The 21,378-nt window shown below is 39.2% G+C and overlaps 1 protein-coding gene across 1 annotated transcript in view; it reads right to left on the bottom strand.

The window, feature by feature from the left end:
* The window catches only part of LOC145396226 (uncharacterized), a 144,826-nt gene that overhangs the window by 116,863 nt on the left and 6,585 nt on the right, over nucleotides 1-21,378 (bottom strand). Inside the window, exon 3 of the mRNA XM_080269659.1 lies at nucleotides 1,310-1,458. Within this exon, the coding sequence (XP_080125785.1) occupies nucleotides 1,310-1,458 (149 nt within the window). The remainder of the gene's footprint in view (nucleotides 1-1,309; nucleotides 1,459-21,378) is intronic.

The raw sequence follows: 21,378 nt of genomic DNA on the forward strand, positions 1-21,378 counted from the left end.
GGGTGGTGCAGTATATTTTTCTTGTGGTTTTTGATGCGAGTTCAGTTGTTTTTTACTTCATTTTTTCCAGAAAATGCTTCATTTTCACCTACTTTTCTAATCAAATTCAATTATTGTAAAACAGGGACAATGAGGCATTTCCGACAAAAATGAAGGTCAGAAACATTCGAATCACATCAAAAACTGCCAGAAAAATATATTGCACTACCTGTGGGGTATATTGTCCACTTGTAAAAATTTACCGCTTGCGGTACTGGGTAATCATTTTGGTGCTGGGTAATTACTTTTGCCTTTGTCTCTAATCATGTAATATTTAGCGCTTTATCTTTAACTATGGACAAGTTTTTCGAAGGGGATTGGAATCAGGACACAAAACCGGCGTCAATCCATGCAGTATCTAGTAATCATCCTCTGTGCCAAATATTTATTTACTCAAGCAAATTTTCAACACGTAAACTTGAAAACTGTCATGATGCGAAGCTAAAAAACAGACAAGATAAACGTTGTGAAAAATTAGCCATCATTATCATTATCTGCTTCAGATGTATGTCATTTAGTTTGGAGAGAGAGAGAGGGAAAAAAAAAAAAACTTTTGAACTCTTGGACCAAACTTGAATGTTCTGACCTATGAAAACATAGACTCGAAACTGCTTAGGTTTTCAGTCAATTTAGGGCTTGAATCAAATCTTGGCACAGTACTTGTAAATAAGTATGAACAGAAAGGAACAGCTGACCGTGAATCTGCAGTCACGGTCAGATCCTAACATAATAAACTCCTAACTGCATTTTCCACACGTGAAACAGTTAATGAATGACACAATTCCCAACCTCCGCGCATATAACTGATTAGAACAGGGAGCAATTCTGACCGTAAGTATACTTGTCATCATGGATACAACCCAGTCCATTAAAACATCTCAGATTACTGCCACTTACATCCCCTTAAGCTATACGGCCGTCTACTCAGTGCATTATTCCGGTCAGTAGTTATATTCAGCCATGTTACTTACCTCTTCCTCTTGCTTACACTCCCCCTCTCATTCCTCTTCTATTTCCTTTCTTTCTCTTCCACTACTCCGAATAACAAGTCCCCTCCCCCTCTCTACCTCCTCCTCCTTCCTCTTCCCCTTCCATTTTCCCCTTTCCCTTCCTTCTTCCTCTCTCCCACTTGTACTCTCACTGACACTTCTCCATTCTGTCGCCCTTCTGCTTCCACGTCTCTTCTCTGTCACTTCATATTCTTCCCCTTCTTCTACTTCCTCTTCCCTCTTTCCCACCATCTTACTCCCCTCCCCCCCCTGCCACTGACTTGATAAGCTGCCTGGCGATGAGTGTGTTCATGACGACAATCATGATGAAGGGCACGACCAGCGTTAGTAGGGTGTCGATCCAGTTGATGACGTTCATGAGGCCACGGTAGTCCATTCTCAGATTGCACTCAGTAATGGATACACCATCCTGAGGGTATACAGGAAAACATCTATTAATAGGGTCTGTCTAAAAAAAAAAATAAAAAAAAATAAAAAAAAGTCTTATACTGGCAACAACAGCAGACTTAGTTGATAATGTAGTAGAGGGTGACCATCACATAGTCACATTCAGCTTTCATTTCAGCTAAAACTCTGCTAAGTCCAGTTCCAAGAGAGTTCCAAACTACAAGAAAACCCATTTTTCAAAACTGAATGTAATATATGAAGCAATGATTGAGATCCAGTGACTCAAACAGAAAATGTTAATGACGCTTTGAGAATATTTTAAGAATGCAAAACAGACGTCCTGAAAAAATACAAAGCCAAAGTGGTGGAATAGCATCATCAAGAATGATCTTACAGGAAAGAAACTTGTGCATTTAAATTACTTACCCAGAAAGAATAAAGACAACGTGAATGAGAATCAGAATCTTCGTTGTAAAATTAAAGCTATGAAAACAAAACAAAACAAAGCAGAAAAAATCGAAAGGGATTATTGCTGGCACCAGTAAATAAACACCAAGAATTTTTTTCTTACATCAAAAACGAAGGGAGAATATACGAATGAAGACACAGAGTTGACTGACATTCTTAACGCTTTCTTTCCAACGTTATACTGTGAAAAATATTAGGTTAGCTTCCCTTGTCTTCCCTCGTAGGTGTAAATGAACGTAATATAATTAACCCTTAACTAACACACAATATAATAATCCAAGGACAATTTTGATAAAATAAAAAATTCCTACAGCCATTGCCTATTAGAAGCTGAGCTATGAAAGGATCCTTGAGTTCACGGTCACTGATCTTGGGCATGTCATCCTAGGTCATCGCAGTCTATAAGTTCACTAAGTTTGATGGCTCTGGCTCTGATCTTTAATGGAAAATTAGGTGACATCTGGAATATCTGAGAAAGTCCCAATTTTTGACCCCAGGCAATCTCAGATAATAATGGCCTGATCTGGGCTACATTAAGCACTGCATTCTGGCCGAATCCCTGGTATATACCATAAAAATTGCAGCCCTCTAACTTAAGTGGTTCTTGAGCTCCAGAGTCGTCTTTTTTTTTTCCGGATCCTGTCCAGATTCCGGTAATTGGACCAGGAGGATATTTGGTCAGATGAAGCGGCCAACAAGTACTATAACATGACAAAGAAAAAGACTGTAGCTCAAACATATGGGAATGACACCGATTTAGATCTTCCAAAGAATAACAATAATTACTTGAATTCTGGAATTGCTGAGGCAATATTCAAAGAACTCCACATTCCAGATGATAATGCCACATTCCATATTAGAATGACAAAAAAAAAAAAATCACACTTGTACATCAGATATGGTGTGCAGTCTTTGAAATATACACAGTATTTTGATTGTTAGTCCGAAAATCGTCAAAAAGCATTAAAAAAAATTGATTCTGAAAATACTTTTATCACTGTAGACCTACTATTAAGGGACTTTTGGTATGACTCAAAAATTTTTATGGATTTTGACCTGTGACTTTGAAATTTAGGTTAAGGTCATTAATACTATGCAAATAATGTTCTCTGGTGACCCATTACATTTCCACCTAGTTTGGTCAAAATCAGCCTAATACTTTCCGATTTAGCACTTTTAGGCATGAGGTGGCCATTTTGGTTTCCCTCAATATCTCAAAAAGCATATGTTGGATCTCTGTATCAATACCCAGGTGCACTAGTATATTTTGACGACAACATACTGGAACATTGTAAAGCAATTGATTCGGTAGTTTTTGCTGCACATGAGATTAAAAATGGAAAAAAAAAAAATGGAGGGGTGCTAGTGACAGAAAAAAAAAAAAAAGTTCCTATAGAAGCCTGCAACCAAACACAATTTTGAAAAATTCAAGTCTCTATCTCAAACGCTCTTGGAATGACAGCCTTCTGGATCTCCTCCCCCCCTAAAAAAAATAAATAATAATATCTGCAATATCATTAAGAACTCCACAGAATGTGGAGTTTTTCATGATAGTAGTAATATGCTAATAATAATAATAATGACAATAATCTATCTATCTATCTATTGCCAGACGCCTCAATCCCGTTTGGGGTGGCCACAAACAAATCGCCTCCAAGTCGCCCTGTCCCCCGCCATTTCACTACCCTGCTCCCAACTCACACCCCCCTCTCTCATATACCTCTCCACCCCATCCCTCCATCTCATCCTCGGTCTCCCCCTCCCTCTTCCACCCTCCACCTCACTCACATACACTCTCTTCGTCAGTCTTTCACCCTCCATCCTCTCCACATGGCCAAACCACCTCAGTGTGTTCCTCACAACGCTTCCTATCACATCCACATCAACACCACAACGCTCCTTTATATCCTCATTCGTCAGCCTGTCTCTCCACGTGACTCCACAAGCTCCTCTTAAATAACTCATTTCCACTGCTCTCACTCTTGACTTGTGTCCTTCCAACAACGTCCAAGCTTCACTTCCGTACGTTAGAGTTGGTATCACAATACTGTCATGCAGTAACTTTTTTACTTCCATGCTCACTTCCCTGTTTCTTATCACTGCTTTCAAGGAACCAGCAACCTTTCTTCCCTGCTGTACCCTTTCAAGCACTTCACCCTCCAAACCTCCATCCTTACTCATCACACTACCCAAATACTTAAACGTACTCACATTTTTCCAATTCCTCACCATCCAACCTCGCTATACATTCACTGACTTCACCTCTCTCAAAGACCATCACTTTACTCTTCCCTACATTCACCTTTAGGTTCCGTTTCTTACACACTCTCTCAAACTCATCCACCAAGCCTTGCAGCTCCCCTTCATCTTCACTCAACAACACAGTATCATCTGCAAACAACAGTACAGGGAGTTTCCAAACACTATCCTCTCTCACCAGGGCCACTCCAACATCCACTACCCTACCTTGTACCTCTTTTATTACCCCATCCATGTACAGATTGAACAACCATGGAGACATGACACATCCCTGTTTCAAACCAACTTTCAAAGAGAAAAATTCACTTAGTTCACCATCCACACGCACTGCAGCCTTAGCACCATCATACATACTCTTCACAGCATTCAACAACTTCCCATCTACTCCATATATTCTTAACACTTTCCACAATCCTTGTCTATCCACCCTGTCATATGCTTTCTCCAAATCCATGAAAGCCGCATACAACTTCTTTCCCTTCTCTAGAAACTTTTCCACTAAAGATCTAAGAATGAATATCTGATCTACACAACCTCTTCCCTTCCTAAAGCCTCCCTGTTCTTCTCCAACTAATTTCTCTGTTCTTTCTCTAACTCTGTCTATAAGTATCCTACCATACACTTTTCCTATTATACTAAGAAGACAAATGCCCCTATGATTACCACACACTTCTTTTTCCCCTTTTCCTTTGTACAAGGGAATAATTATACCTGACTTCCAATCCTCCGGGACTCTACCTTCCTCCCAGGCCAATCTGCACATCTTCCACATCCATTCTACTACTATCTCTCCCCCATGCTTCAGCATCTCACCACACACTCCATCAATTCCTGGGGCTTTCCCCGATTTAACTTTCTTCATTGCTTCCACAACCTCTATCCTACTGATTTCTACCTGTCTTCTCACCTCCCTCCTTCTCCCAGCCATTCCCCAGCCACTTATACTCGCATTACTTCCATCCTCTACGTTCAACAATTCCTTAAAGTGTTCTCTCCATCTGCTCACTTTTTCTCCCTTCTCCACTAGTAATCTACCATGTTTATCTTTCACTCCCCTGCTAACTTCACTTCCACCCTGTCTTACTCTTTTCACTTCTCTCCAGAACATTTTCTTACAGTCCCTCCACTTTACACTCAAATTCCTCCCAAATTCCTGATCCACTCTCTTCTTACTCTCTCTCTCTTACTAATCTTTTCACCTCTCTCTTCCTTTCCACATATAACTCTCTCTTCTGCCTCTCAACTTCTTCCACGCCCCTATTTCTCATCCATTCATTGTATGCTTTCTTCTTTTGTGCCACAGCCTGTTTCACCTCTTCAGTCCACCACGCTGTTCCTTGCACCCCCCTCCGTCTTCTCTTCCTTCCACACACCACATCACATGCTGCACATATTTCTTCTGTAAATATCTTACACACACCTTCCACAATAATGATAATAATAATAATAATAATAATAATAATAATAATGTCAGATAATAATGTCAGATACAAACACCCTCACCTATGGTAATACGTGGAGAATAAGAAATGGAAGGCTGTAACTGTCAGACAGTTACTGACCTCTACCTATGAGAAAACTGTTTTTCGTAATTATTAAAAAACCGTTGGTCAAAATGTCACCAAAAAACTATCTGACCTGGTCCAGAACCAGACAAAACTTTCATGGCCGAAGTGCTGTATTAATATTTTGGATTTTCCTGTACAGAAGAGCAATTGACAATTCTTGAAAAGTAGCACGTCCCAAAATGGCCCGCATAAATGAATAAAAAATTTTCCCTACAGATATTTGGAGAATAACTTTATCATGGGATTTCCTTCTATGATGATGTATTCATAATAGTTTTTGGGTATACTGGGGTTGAAAATTCATTATTCTTGGAAAATTTTTGAACTGTGCCACTGAAAGGGAGGACAAGGTCTCAGAAACTAAGTCATTGTAGTTGGGTCACGGAGCTGTACATCTTCAATTAGTACGGTGATAACTGGAGCCAAATGTGACAGGATAATAAAAATAATAATTTGAAGAATGTAACTGTCAGAGACAGCTACTGGCCTCCCTCTACGAGGATACTGCTGACAGACACAATTTCTGTTCTATTTCAATAACTCAAAAACCGATCGTCAAACTGCCACCAAAATGTATACAAACCTGGTCCAGGACCACATAAAACTTTAAGGGCCAAGGAGTGCATCATTTCAGTTTTGTTTCGTTTTTTGTTTTGTTCATATGGAAGAACAAAATAAAAGCTGGGGTGTCCGAATGATCATGTATCGCTTGAATGACCTTAACAAATTATTCCAAACAAAAGTCTAGGAAATAATTCTCTCAACGGATATCCTTCCATGTTAAAGTATCTGTAATTCTTATAGAGTAAACTGAGATTGAAAATTCATGATTTTTAGATATTTTTAGACCTGTGACCTTGAAAAGTAGATTAAGGTCATTAAAACTAGTTTTGTGTAATAACTTATAAGCCGCTAGTCCAACTGCAAACAAAACGTAAACAAACCTGATCCAGGTCCACAGAAAACGTATAAGCCCAAGAAGTGCCTCATTTATGTTTTGGATTTTCCTGAATGAAAGAGCTATTGAAAAATGTGGTGTCCAAAACATCGCTGTCATGCATAAATGGTCTTCAGACTTTTCTATACCAATGCTTGCAACACAGTTCTATGACGGTATGTCCTTCCATGTTAACATATCATATATAAATTCTAGGAGTAATTTGAGGTTGAAACTCCATTTTTAATAATAATTTTGGAATTCTGACCTTGAAAAGTAGGTCAAAGTAACTGAAACTGGGTCAGTGTAACAGCATAACTGGGCCATTCATCCGATATAAGTATGATGATAATTGGTAACGAAAAGTGAAATAATAATAATAATAAAATAATTATTCATCATCATCATCATCATAATAATAATAATAATAATAATAATAATAATAATAATAGATACAAAGACCTCCACCTATGATAATAAGTTGAGATCAACTAGAAGACAATAACTGTTAGAGAAAGTTATTGATCACATATGAGAATATTTCTGAACTTATGCCTTTTTTTTTTATTAACTCAAAAACCCTTGGTCAAACTGCCACCAAAAAGTTGCAGTTTTTATGTAATGGATGCAAGAGCATACAGAGGCTGGGAGAGTGGACTTTCTGACCACCAATTGGTGGTGGTGAAAGTCTACTGTAGGTTCAAGTGTAATGGAGGAACAGAAGGGGGGAGGAACAGGAGGAAGTAGTCCATACAAGGAGGGAGGAAAGGCTGCAAGAGGATGGAAAAAAGGCAGAATATAGAAGTGGAGGAGCGATTGGGTAAATATGATTTGGAGCAGATCGGGGAGGTGGAAGATGTTTGCAAGATTTTCACAGAAGAAACCTGTGCAACATGAGAGGTGGTGTGTGAGGTGAAGAAAAGACGAAAGGGGGTCCAGGAACAGATGGTGGAATGAAGAGGTGAGACGAGCTGTGGCACACAATAAAAATATGGATGGGAAGCAGAAGCAGAGGCATGAAGGAAGTTCAGAGACGGAAGAGAGAGGTGAAAAGATTAGTAAGAGAGTAAGAAGAGAATGAATTATGAATTTGGAAGGAGTTTGAGTGTAAAGCGGAATGAATGTAAGAAAATGTTCTGGAAGGAGGTAGAGAGACTCAGACAGGGTGATAAAGAAGTCAGTAGGGGAATGAAAGGTAAAAATGGTAACATGATAGTGGACAAGGGAAAAAAGTGAGCTGATGGAGAGAACAATTTAAGGAACTGTTAAACACAGAGAATGAAAGTAATGCGAATTTAAGCGGCTGGGGAATGGGTGGGAGAAGGAGGGTGGTAAGAAGGGAAGAAGAGATCCGTCGAATGGAAGTAGTGGAAACAGTGACGAAAGTTAAAATGGGAAAAGCACCAATAAATGATGGAGGGTGTGGTGAAATGCTGAAGCATGGGTGAGAGATAGTAGAAGAATAGATATGGAAGATGTGCAGATTGGCATGGGAGGAAGGTAGAGTCCCGGATGATTGGAAGTCAGGTATAATTATTCCCTTGTACAAAGCTAAATGGGAAAAAGAAATGTGTGATAATCATAGAGGCATCTGTCTTCTAAGTTTAACAGGCAAAGTATATGGTAAGATACTTGTTGATAGAGTTAGGAAAATAACAGAGGAATTATTTGGAGATGAGCAGGGAGGTTTTAGAAAGGGAAGAGGTTGTGTAGATCAGATATTCATCCTTAGGTCTTTAGTGGAAAAGTTTCTAGAGAAGGGAAACAAGTTGTATGAGGCCTTCATGGACTGGGAGAAAGCATATGACAGGGTGGATAGACAAGGAATGTGAAGATATTAAGAATATATTAAGTATATGAGAAGTTGTTGAATGCCATGAGAGAGTATGTACGAGTGGGCTAATGCTGCAGTGGGTGTGGGTAGTGAATTGAATGAGTTTTTTTTAATCTGAATGTTGGATTGAAACGGGGATGTGTCATGTTTCCACGGTTGTTTAATTTGTATATGGATGAGGTTATAAAAGAGATACAAGATAGGGCAATGGATGTTGTAGTGGCCCTAATAAGAGAGGACCGAATCTAAAAACTTTCTCTATTGTTGTTTGCAGATGATATTGTATTGTTTTATGAAGACAAAGGGGAGTTGCAAGGCTTGGTGAATGAGTTTGGGTGAGTGTGTAAGAAACGGAATCTGAAGGTAACCGTAGGGAGGAATAAAGTGATGGTGTTCGAGAGAAATGGGGTCACTGAATACACAGTGAGACTGGATGATAAGGAAACGGAAAATGTGAGTGCATTAAGTACTTGGGTAGTTTGATGAGTAAGGATGGAAGTTTGGAGGATGAAGTACTTGATAGGGTACCACACATGAAGAAATGTCGCTGGTTCTTTGAAAGCAGTGATAAGAAATAGGGAAGTGAGCATGGCAGTAAAAAAGTCTCTGCATGATAGAATTGTGATATTAACTCTAACGTATGGAAATGAAGCTTGGACCTTGTTGGATGGAACCAAGGCAAAAGTGAGAGGAATGGAAGTGAGCTATTTGAGAGAAGCATGTGGAGTCACATGGAGAGACAAACTGAGAAATGAGGAAGTGAAGGAGCGTTGTGGTGTGGATGTTGTTACGGAACAGAGAGAGATAATGAACATTTCAAGTAAGAATACTAAAATCACTACTGTCCCGCAAAGTTCCAGGTTCAAAACAAAAGAGTTAGGTAAAATTACAAGTTAAAGTTTAATGCTCAAACTTACAACTAAACATTCAGGACTCATAAGGATAATGTAATGGCAAAAAACAGGTTAAATATATGGTTAACTGCAATAGCCTCTATTAACACGAAATTAGCAAAAGTAAATTTATCTAAGTTAGCCCTGATAAAATGAGAAAACCGGATAATGCTCAGTTAATGCAAGATATATTATTACAGATACAAAATATTATTAATAATGGCTGACACCTAAAACTCCACATGAATCACAAAAACCTTACCAGGCCCACGAACCAACACCTTATGCTATACAGTACAAGAAAAAATGTAATAACAGTTATACTCAAATTACACAGCAGCTAGATGGTTGGAGACTTCCTGAACACTCACAAAAATAATAATAACTGTACAGGGGAGGACAGAGATGTGAACAAAATGAGGAGTAGATCTAAGTGGCAATTAATGCAGAGTCTGAGCTCATTATATAGGGGCCGGCAGAGCTTGATACAACTTGTAAGAAGGACGCGCAAATGAAGCCACAGGGGACAAAGAGTTGACACTCCTGCTCTGAACAACAAAAAGAACGACTTACTCTACTATAAGAGAGGAGAAGGGGGGAGTGAGGTAGAACACGGAAGCTTGGTCACTATGGAAGCCACGAGGCGAATCGTGATCAAACATGCAGAACACTGTACGTTAGAATTATACAAAGGATAATGAAATCATAGGCTATGTAACAATGTGGATGTGATAGACAGCATTAGGAGAAATACACTGAGGTGGTTCGGCTAACTGGAGAGGATGAAGAGCGAGAGACTAACGAGGAGAATGTATGTGGGTGAGGTGGAGGGGGGGAGAATGGGGAAGGCCGAGATTGAAATGGAAGGATGGAGTGAGGAGGTATATGAGAGAGGGGATTGTGAGCTGAGGGGAGGGCAGTGAAATGACGGGAGACAGGGCGACATGGAGGCGATTTGTTTGTGGCCACCCTTCACGGGATTAAGGCGCCTGGCAAATGATAGATTATTTTAGTAGTAGTAGTAGTAGTAGTAGTAGTAGTAGTAGCAGTGGTGGTAGTAGTAGTAGTAGTAGTGAAAACAACAGCAATAATGATGATGCTGATAATAATAATAATAATCTATCTCTATCTATCTATATACCTAGGCTGCTTCCCCCAAGGAAAGGGAGGTAGCCGAGACAGGACGACACACTCTCCATTTACTCATCCATTTAAACACATTCATTCACATCTTAGCCCCAAAGGGGAGAACGGACAGATCCTCACCGCACCACACCGCACAAGGGTCAACTGCGCAATGCAATCAGTGACATTCGCAGCAGGGCCCGACAGCAGAGCTGGTTTACCCCTGCCACATCATAACATACCCATCCCCTTACCCGCACCTGACCTGACTAGCTGATCAGACCAAATGCGGGAGAATATCCCCTCAGGGCTGCGTCATCACTTATTTATTCACAATTTCTCTCCATTTATTTCTGTCACGCACAGCCACTCTTCCTTGCTCGACAGACATCCCTCTCGCATCCAGCGCTCTCTTCACACTATCCATCCATCCTATTCGTGGTCTTCCTCTCAGCCTTACACCTCTCACATCAGATCTAGTTATCTTTTTCACCAATCGCTCATTATCCATTCTCTCCATATGCCCAAACCATCGCAACACCCTCTGCTCAACTCTACCAGCCATCTCCTGAACAACTCCAGTTCTCCTTCGCACTTCATCATTTCGCACCCGATCCATACGCGTCACTCCACACATACTCCTCAGACACCTCATCTCCATTACATTCAAACTTTCCCTCTCTGCTACACCCATATTCCATGTTTCAGCCCCATATAATGCAGTCGGTACCACAACACCCTCATACAGCCTTCTTCTCTTTACATCCATACTAAGCGGGGGGGATTTAAACACTTTTTTCATTCCTCACAGCACCTTTCCTACTTCATTTATTCTAGACTTCACTTCTGCATCTATTCTTCCATCCACAGCAACATGTGACCCTAGATATTTAAAACAATCTACCTCCTCAAGCAACTCACCATTCAAAACTATATTCATCCCCCTACCATCTATCAACCTCGTACACTTCATCAGTTTACTCTTATTCTCATTTACTTTCAAATTCCTCCTTTCACACACCCTTCCAAACTCCTCTACCAACTGTCTCAATCTCTCCTCTGAATCAGTCACCAGTGCAGTATCATCTGCAAACAGCAGCTGCTTCAGATTCCAACCTCCACCATCAACATTTACCAGACTCAGACCACCTAAAACTCTTGCATTCACCTCCCTTACAACACCATCCATGTAAATATTAAACAACCAAGGTGACATCACACATCCCTGTCGCAGCCCTACTCTCACGGGAAACCAATCACTCACAGCATTTCCCACTCTTACACATGCTCTACTATTTACATAAAAACTTTTCACCCCTTTTAGTAACCTACCATCAAGTCCATACAATCTTAAAACAGTCCACAAAGCCTCCCTATCAATTCTATCATACGCTTTCTCTAAATCCATAAATGCCCAAAACACATCCTTGCCTTTCGCTAAATACTTTTCACACACTTGTCTCACAGCAAACACCTGATCAACGCATCCCCTCCCTCTCCTAAAGCCACACTGCTCATCACTAATCACTCCCTCTGTACCCTCTCTAACTCTCATAATTAACACTCTACCATACACCTTACCTACAACACTCAACAGACTTATACCCCTAAAGCTAGTACATTCATACTTATCACCCTTGCCTTTATACAACGGGACCACACAAGCACTTGCCCAGTCAATTGGCACCATACCTTTCTCAAAGCACACATTCAACAATCTTACTAACCAGTCAACAATAGTCACTCCACCACCCTTCAGGCATTCCACAGCACACCCATCCATACCTGCAGCTTTCCCTGTTTTCATCTCCTTTACTGCCTTCTCCACTTCCTCCTTCGTGATCAAAGAATCATTCAACTCTCCCAACACATTTATTCCTTGCACCCTTCCATCCGCCACAATCTCAGCCACCCTTTCCTCCTCTACATTTAATAATCTTTCAAAATACTCTGCCCATCTCTTCCTTACTGCATCCATCTCAATTAACATCCTTCCATCCTCTGCTTTTACTCGTTCTTCCTTCCCAGACTCTCCCTTTCGCACCCTTTTCACCTAATAATAATAGTAATAAAATTAACAATAAAATAATAATAATAATAATAATAATAATAATAATAATAATTATATAATAATAATAATAATAATAATAATAATAATAATAACTTTAATAATAATAATGATAATAATCAGAAGACTGTAACTCTCAGAGACCAGATAATGATAATAATAATAATAATAATAATAATAATAATAATAATAATAATAATAATAACAATAATAATAATAATAATAATAATAATGATAATAATAATAATAATAATAATAATAATAATAATAATAATAATAATGATAATAATTAGAAGACTGTGATTGTCAGAGACCATTTTTAATCTCCGCCTATAAGAATATTTTTGACTGGGACAACAATCATTTTGTGTAATAACTCAAAAACTGTTCGTCAGCTTGGCAGCAAAAAGTATGCAGACCTGGTCAAGGACCAAACATATATTCTAAGGACAAGAAGTGCCTCATCTATGCTTTCCTTTTTCCTGTATGGAAGAGCGGTTGAAAAGTGGGGTGTCCAAAGCAATGCAATGTCACACAACACTGACCTTCAAATATTTTCCACACAAATGCTTGGAATGAAGAGAGAACCTGTATTTTTTTCACAGGAAAAATCATCAGAGAGATTACCAATATGCCGGGAATCGAACCCAGGACTCTCAGGTGAGAGCCAGGCAGCATACCACTACACCACGACCAGGTAAAAGCTATCTCACATTGTCACTATCTTGTAACCAACGTCCCTCCGCCCCCAACTGTGGGCCTGAAGAGGATGAGTTAACCCCCTGGCACTCGGGCAAGTAGATGCTTTTAATCTATCCCAAACACTTACGGCAAGTCAGAATGAAGAGAGAACCTGTATTTTTTGTGACAACGTGAGTTAGCTTTTACCTGGTCGTGGTGTAGTGGTATGCTGCCTGGCTCTCACCTGAGAGTCCTGGGTTCGATTCCCGGCATATTGGTAATCTCTCTGATGAAAAATGCTTGGAAAATAGTTTTATAATGGGAGTTCCTTCCACGACCTATTTTTAAAAGTAAAATTAGTTTGGAGTAAAGTGAAGTGGAAAGTTCATGATTTATGGGCCTTTTTGGACTTCTGAGCTTGAAAAAATAGGCTAAAATCACAGAAACGCTTCTTTCTAACAACTAAAAAGAAACGATGGTCAAACTTCCACCAAAAAGTACATAGACATGATCCAGGACGAAACTAAACTTCTAGGGGTAAGGAGTGCCCCATTTGTGCTTTGTCTTTCCTGTATGGAGGAGGAACTGAAAACTGGGGCGTCTAACATATCTTAATGTCATGCATGAATGACCTTCAAATTCTTTTCATACAATTGTTTGGAAAATAATTATATCATAAGATTTCCATCCATGGCCATATATCTATATTAGTTTTGGTGTAAGATGAGGTTGAATATTCATTTTTGGATCTGAGACCGTGAAAATGAGATCAAGGTTTGAAACTGAGTCAATGCAATAAAGTCACAGTGATGTAATTCCTCAGCAGGTATTATGGAAATTGAAGACAAAAAGTGACGGATTACTACTACTACTTTTACTACTACTACTACTACTACTACTACTACTACTATTACTTCTACTACTACTACTACTACTACTACTACTACTTTTACTACTACTGGTACCACTACTACTATTACTACCACTATTACTACTTCTACTACTATTATTACTACTACTACTACTACTACAACTACTGCAAATAATAATAACAATAATAATAGTAATAATAATAATAATAATAATAATAATAATAACAATAATGATAATAGAAATAACTAGAATTCTTAAATTGCTGGCGGAATATTCAAAGAACTCCACATTCCGCATGAAAATACTTGTTATAACTGTTTATCTAATAATAGAGGACTTTTGGTATGACTCAAATTTGTTTATGGATTTTGACCTGTGACCTTGAGATCAAGGTGAAGCTCGCTCATACAATGCAAATCATGTTCATTCATGACCCACTACATTTCCACCGAGTTTGGTCAAAATCAGCCAAATACTTTCCGATTTAGCACTCTCAGGCATGAGGCGGCCATTTTTATTTCCCTCAGTATCTCAAAAAGTATTTCTTAGATCTCAGTATCAGTATCCAGGTGCACTAGTATATGTTGACGACTTTGTACTGAAACATTTGCAAAGCAACCGATTCAGTAGTCTTTGCTGTGCAGGAGAGCAAAAACTGAAAAAAAAAAATAAATAAAAAAAAAATAACAGAGGGCACTAGTGCGTCGCTAGTGCTAGGAAAAAAAAATTGTCAAAGGAAGTCTCCAACCAAGATACAACACTCCAGAAACTTTCAAATCTCAATCTCAAACGGTCTTGGAAAGCCAGCCTTCTAGATCTTCTCCCTGTCCCTCCCCTCTCCCCAAAATAATATCTACAGTGTCAGTAAGAACTTCACAGGATGTGGAGTTCTTCATAATATTGACAAAAACAAGAAAACTTCCCACAAGGATGTGAGAAGTTGTAATAACGACAGCGATGTAGCACTGCAATCAACAAACTTAAGATAAGCACTTGGGGCAGATAAGATATCCCCATGATTAAAAGATGCAAAGAATGAAACTATTGACGTCTTCAATCAAAACTTTCTACATACTACTGGGGATTGGCACTGTACCTAATAAATGGAAACTAAGATTATATAACTCCGATATTTAAAGGGGTAATGAATCCCAAAATGGAAAGCACCATACAATACAATGACTTTAACGCAAGTAGTATGAAAGTTGTTGCAAGCCATAACAAGAGAGAAATTTGTTCCACATCTACAACAATTTTATAACTCATTCCTTAGTTTTCGGAATATTCATTCATGTCTTACCAATTCCCTCGATTTTTCAATAATATTGACGTACGATAAAACGAAATTTGCCTATGAAATTTAATGTCAAAATTTCCATTAAGCATTAGATATAGTTTCCAATAAAAGGCCTGTTGAGAAACTAAAATCCCATGGTGTCACTGGCAATGTAAAAATGTGGAAAGAAAACTGGTTTACAGGACAGATAGAGTTATACGATTAAATGGCAAAGAATCAAATTGAATGAATGTTACAAGTGGAGTGACAAAGTTCAGATTTGAGACTTATTTTGTTTTTAATTTTCATAAGTGATATTGATGTAGCTTTTTGTTGCTGTAAAATGTCCAAGTCTGCCGATGTTACAAATACTGGCATCGGAGGAGGAACGCCGGAAAAAAAAGACAAAATTTAGCGAGATATTGATAGACTGTCAACGGAGCTCAAACGTGGGAAATGTATTTAAAAGATAATTGATGCAAGGTCCTAAATATTGGAAGGAAACATGAAAAGGTTATCTATAGTATGACTGGTACTAAACATGAATAAGTGAACCAAGAAAAAGGTTTAGGAGTAATACCAACAAACAATTTTAAACCAATCCATTCTGCACAGAGGCGGTAGAGAAATCTAACCAACTACGAGTAACAGGATCCATTGGCAGAACACACGAATTCAGATCGGATAAAATAATCCACTTCCTGCACACTTCAATAGTACACCCACACCTGGAGTACTGTGTGCAATGTGGTCACTATATTATCAGCAATGGTTAAAGAGAAACAGGGGAGAGTGCAACGAAGGGTAACAAAAATGATACCTCGGTTGAAGAACAAACCTCACGTGGAATGTTTGGAAGAATGAAGTGTTTAACTTGTCAACGCACAGCTGTAAGGCCTCACTACAGGGAGAATCTTAGAGTAGGCTATACAAGACTTTTAAATGACATGTTAATATGACAGCTGATAAATACTTCAAAACAAATCCCTCAAATTGCACTAGAAGTAATGGCTATAAAATTACTCACCAGCGTTCTTAAGCAAATGAATATAAGATTTTCTTTCATTTCTTTTTTTTTTTTTTTTTTTTTTTTTTGGTTTAACAGAATTGCAAACGTGGAACAAATTACATAGAAATGTGGTAGAACGTGACATAGTAATAACATTTAAAGGCAGTTTAGATAAGTATCTAGCTTCTAATCCTCAGCTCACCACATTCATAGCTGAGTAACAAAAATAAAATGACTGATATTTCTTCCTCTTCTCCAAATTAATGACAAATGTGATGTAACTGTATGAATATTTTTTAGTAGGGACGGACGCAAAGGATTATTTTTATTAATGTTGCCAAAGTATATTATATGAATCATTTTAAATCATTTTGGGTACTAGGGATGAGATTACAAAACAACATTTGTAAGGGTTTATGGTTTAACTCATTTACGAAACAACGATAACGACATCGCAGTTAGGGACCGAAAGATCATCATAGTATTTACGTCCTACGTAACAGTAACTCAGAACTAATTCTAATTTTGCCCTTGAATTTCTGGTTCATATTCGATGAGCAGTGAGGTAATGGGGACAAAATGTTTGATGAAGAGGAGTATTAAAGAAAGAACAGTGTGCACAAAGGAAAGAGGCAGAGGTATAGAAATTTCTCTTAAAGAATATAGGTGTGGAGAGAAGGAAGGATACAGAGAAAAGGAGGGAGGAGATGGGGATGGAGTCAAGGCTGGGGAAAGTCAACGAGTAGAACATAAAGTCTTTATTGAATTGGAGGATATATTGTTCTGCAATTATAATGGCTGTTTGTGTGCACTAGTGGTAACCAAGTGTGTGTGTGTGTGTGTAATATTATATATATATATATATATATATATATATATATATATATATATATATATATATATATATATATATATATATATATATATATATTAGGGTGTTCAGAAAAATCGTACCTTTAGGAACTTGAAGGGCAAAGTGCTTATTCAGTTCCACTACATTTGGAACTACACCATACTTTGCAATTTTCCTTTGGCCTTCTCAAACCCATGCCTCATTTCAACATGAGTTGCAGTGCAAGTGGTACCTCCCGCCTTGATCGCAGCAGGGCTTGACGTGGGGGAACTCACGTTGTCTATCGGATCTCTCAACTCTGTTCGGAAGGAATAAAGGAATGAGATCGATGAAAAGATCAAAAAAGAATTCCAGCCACAAACACCCATGATTCTCCATTTTGATGGAAAGCTGTCGCCCAACATCGATGGTGCCGGCCACAGTGATCGCCTGGCAATTGTTGTTACAGGGATTGGTACGGAGAAGATCCTGGCGATCCCGAAGATCCCTGCTGGAACGGGCGAAGCAATGGGAGCGGCAGTGCTAAGAACTCTAGATGAATGGCCGGAAATGGAGCCCTGGATTGCAGGGCTCTGCTTTGATACTACATCGTCTAACACCGGGGTTCACAGCAGAGCTTGCTTTGTCACTGAAAGAGGTCTCCAAGTCCCGCTGTTGTTCATGGCATGCAGGCACCAGATGTGTGAACTCATAGTGGCAGGGATCTTTGACCTCCTTTTCTCTTCTTCTGGTCCTGAAATTACTCTCTTCGGTGGATTCAAAGAGTTCTGGAACAAAATTGACACAGTTTCCTTCGATCCCTACGATGATGATCTAGATGAAAAATCTCAGTCATGGATTGCCAACAGAGCCGAGAACATTGAACACTTCATACTCAGCCACATGGATCGTGCGCAACCCCATGATGACTACCATGAGTCCTCCAGCTGTCCTTGGCTTACCTCGGCAAGAAGCCAGCACGGATGACCTTTCACCGTCCAGGTGCCTATCACAGAGCACGTTGGATGGCCAAAGGCCTTTACTGCCTCAAGATTTTCCTTTTCAGAATTCAACTGAAGGATGCAGCATCCTTCTCCTTCACATGGCGTCAAAAAGAGGCCATCAAACGCATCTGTGTCTTCCTTGTCACTGTCTGTGTGATGCACTGGTTTGAAGCCCCAAATGCTGTCGACGCTCCAATCAATGACCTCAATCTCCTGAAGAAGTTTGAAGAATTCAAAGAGGTGGATCCAATTGTAGCAAAGAAGGCACTGGACAAAAAATCAAAAGCCACCTCTGGTACCTCAGTGAGGAACTGGTTCCACTAGCCATGTATTCTGACAAAGTCTTTGCTGAGGAAAAACAGGAAATGCTGAAAAATATGACCACAGCACTGCCGAGGAAGAAGGGTCTGTGCCGTTTGAACATGAAGACGACTGATAAGGCAGCAGATCTGAGAAGCTCTAAGTTTGTCACCCAGAAGTCGAAAAACCTCTTCCAGTGTTTGAAGCTGGATACTCCGACAAGCATCAATGACCTTTGCCCCATTCCTGATGTCATGGCCCACCTCAAAGTGGTCAATGACGCTGCTGAGTGGGCATTCAAACTGGCAATAGACTACAACAGTAGTTTGACGAAGAATGAAGAAGAACGACAACTGATTTTCCATGTGCAGCACCACAGAGTCCTCCACAACTCGACCAAACAATCCCACATGTAATAAACTGATTATGCTTGTTGTATAGCTCAAAAATATTGTTTCTTTTCGTACCACATTGTTTGTTTTTACCTTTCTTCACCATTCCCTTCACGTACTCAGATCAGTTAGATTTGCATAATGCAGGGGTAGTGAAGCACGACTTTGCATTGATTAAAAAAAAAAAAAAAAAAAAAAATTGCCCGAATGCTTTTTTGTAAACTGGAATCGATTGCATAGTTTTTTTTTTCCCCTCCCCTACAAGTGCTGAACACTGTAATACAGTATAATTATAATTTATCAAACCGTCACACTTATGTCTTTCATTCCTGGTGTGACAATTGCATTCACATTAAGAATCGTCTTTCATAATGAAGATAAAACAAATCAGAAGGGACATAATGAAGGTGGGATGGTGGTGGTGTGGACTGGGTTAAGAAAGGGAGGGTAAGGGTAGGAGGGAGTGGAAGAACACGAGGAAGGAGTGATGGATACTGGTGGAAAGGAGAAAGGTGAAAAGTGTGTGTGTGGGAGGGGGTGAGGGGGCGAAGACGGGAAGGTCGTTGGTAGGAAGGGGATTTAGAGCAGTGATATTAACGATGGCTATATAATTGTTATGTAAATGTTAACGAGCATTGTCCCATCACTGCCACAATGACCACCAGTTCCTGTTAATGACAACTGTGTTTATGAATTATCCGATGACCGATAATTGTGAACGAGGAAAAACGATGCTCACTGAATGATTTTTATTTGATTCCTTACGGTACTTTACTTAGAAAAATAAAATTTTCAGCATTAGAAAAAAAAAAGTGGGAAGATGATGGCAGAGCGTGACTTCAGAACACTAGAAAAGGGAGATGTGTGAGTGCAGGAAGAGACAAGATTTAGAGAGCTCACGGTCTTCACGAAACATGCACTATATTGACGTTTCTCTGCTGGCTGAGTGGTTTCGTAGTCTTGTAACCCTATCTTTAGTATGCATGATAAATTATAATGTTTCCTAAAATGCTCGCTGGCAATCAATAGTAATACTCCTTGGCGTCCAAGTCCCTGTGAAATGATATTACTACACTAACGTCACATTTGTTAGTGAGAATATCATCCCACCAGCTGTATTTTTTTTTTTTTAATGTGGCCGACTCTGGGCATAGGCTTCACAGCCTGCTTTCAAGGCCCAGTAGTCCTCCTACATACCATACACCTCTACATGTCACCACTTCGGCGCTAACACCCACCGTCCATACTGAATACATGCTAGGGCTGTCTCATACAGGACTGGTGTATTGGTATACTGATATAATCTTTAATTGAGTCATAATTTATCTCTGAATTACAAATATTAAATAATATTCATTTAAACCACACCAGGCAATTTTGACAGTGTTATCAGGTCAGTAGGCTCGCAGCTCACACGCTGATTGGGACGAACTTCTGCTGTCGACTGTACTTACAATATTTAATCCTGCTGGCCTGCCTTTGACTAAAGTAATAGTTAATATGTCAAAACACTTTACATGTGACAGTCTTTACTGCATATGTACCTTGGTAAGCATTACTGTTCCACCCCATTTATTGCTTACATATCAGAATTGTTATCTGGTGTATGCTTTTACAGTAAATGTACTTTTTCATCTTTTCCACGATTGTACCAGTCCTGCAATCTCATATAACTGCTTTAAGTATCACATATTTAAATCACACAGTTGCTGATATTTGATGTTTTATTTTCCTAGTGATACAAAATATGTTATCATTTTGTGGATATGTTTGTGATTTTGTGGATATGTTTGTGTACATTCGAGACTTCTTTTGTATCTTGACTGATCGGTGATTATTGACCTGATGTTGGTTTATGATTCAGTGGTGCAAGGAGTAACATTGTTAAGTTTGAAAACCTTTATGAGTATGGTGGATGAAAAAAGTCATGTGGTAATATCGCGTTAGGTTCTGACACATATTCGGAAGGCTTAAGGAAAGCATTTACTGAAACTGTGCTGGCAAAGTCTCCATAACTTCAATATATTTTTACAAGACGAACTGGACATGGGAAGATTTTGCACTCCTTCCCCTGACCTTGCAGAATACAACTATAATCTGCGATAATTTTCATCTCTTAACTAATATTTATTCATGAAGTTAGAACAGGGAACAGGTAGATTCGACAGCCTGCTTGTCCTCCCTGCAAATCAAAACCAGAGTTACAACTGGGGAATGGTCGTAAGTGTGCTTGAATATCCCAGTCCTTGTTTACAGGCTGGTACGTAACAGCATGATAACCTTCACTTTCCCAAGTCAACAAGAATCGCAGTTATATTCCTTGTCGTGACCGATCATCTTAGGGCTCAAAGGCCATCATCATAATAACAGAGTGAACGGTATTCATCAAGTTGTATTCCAGGTCAGCCCAATGTGGTTGTTAA

This window comes from Coenobita brevimanus, chromosome 35 (assembly GCF_032717465.1).
Source record: "Coenobita brevimanus isolate Jiangsu-jjx chromosome 35, ASM3271746v2, whole genome shotgun sequence".
NCBI classification, from domain to species: domain Eukaryota; kingdom Metazoa; phylum Arthropoda; class Malacostraca; order Decapoda; family Coenobitidae; genus Coenobita; species Coenobita brevimanus.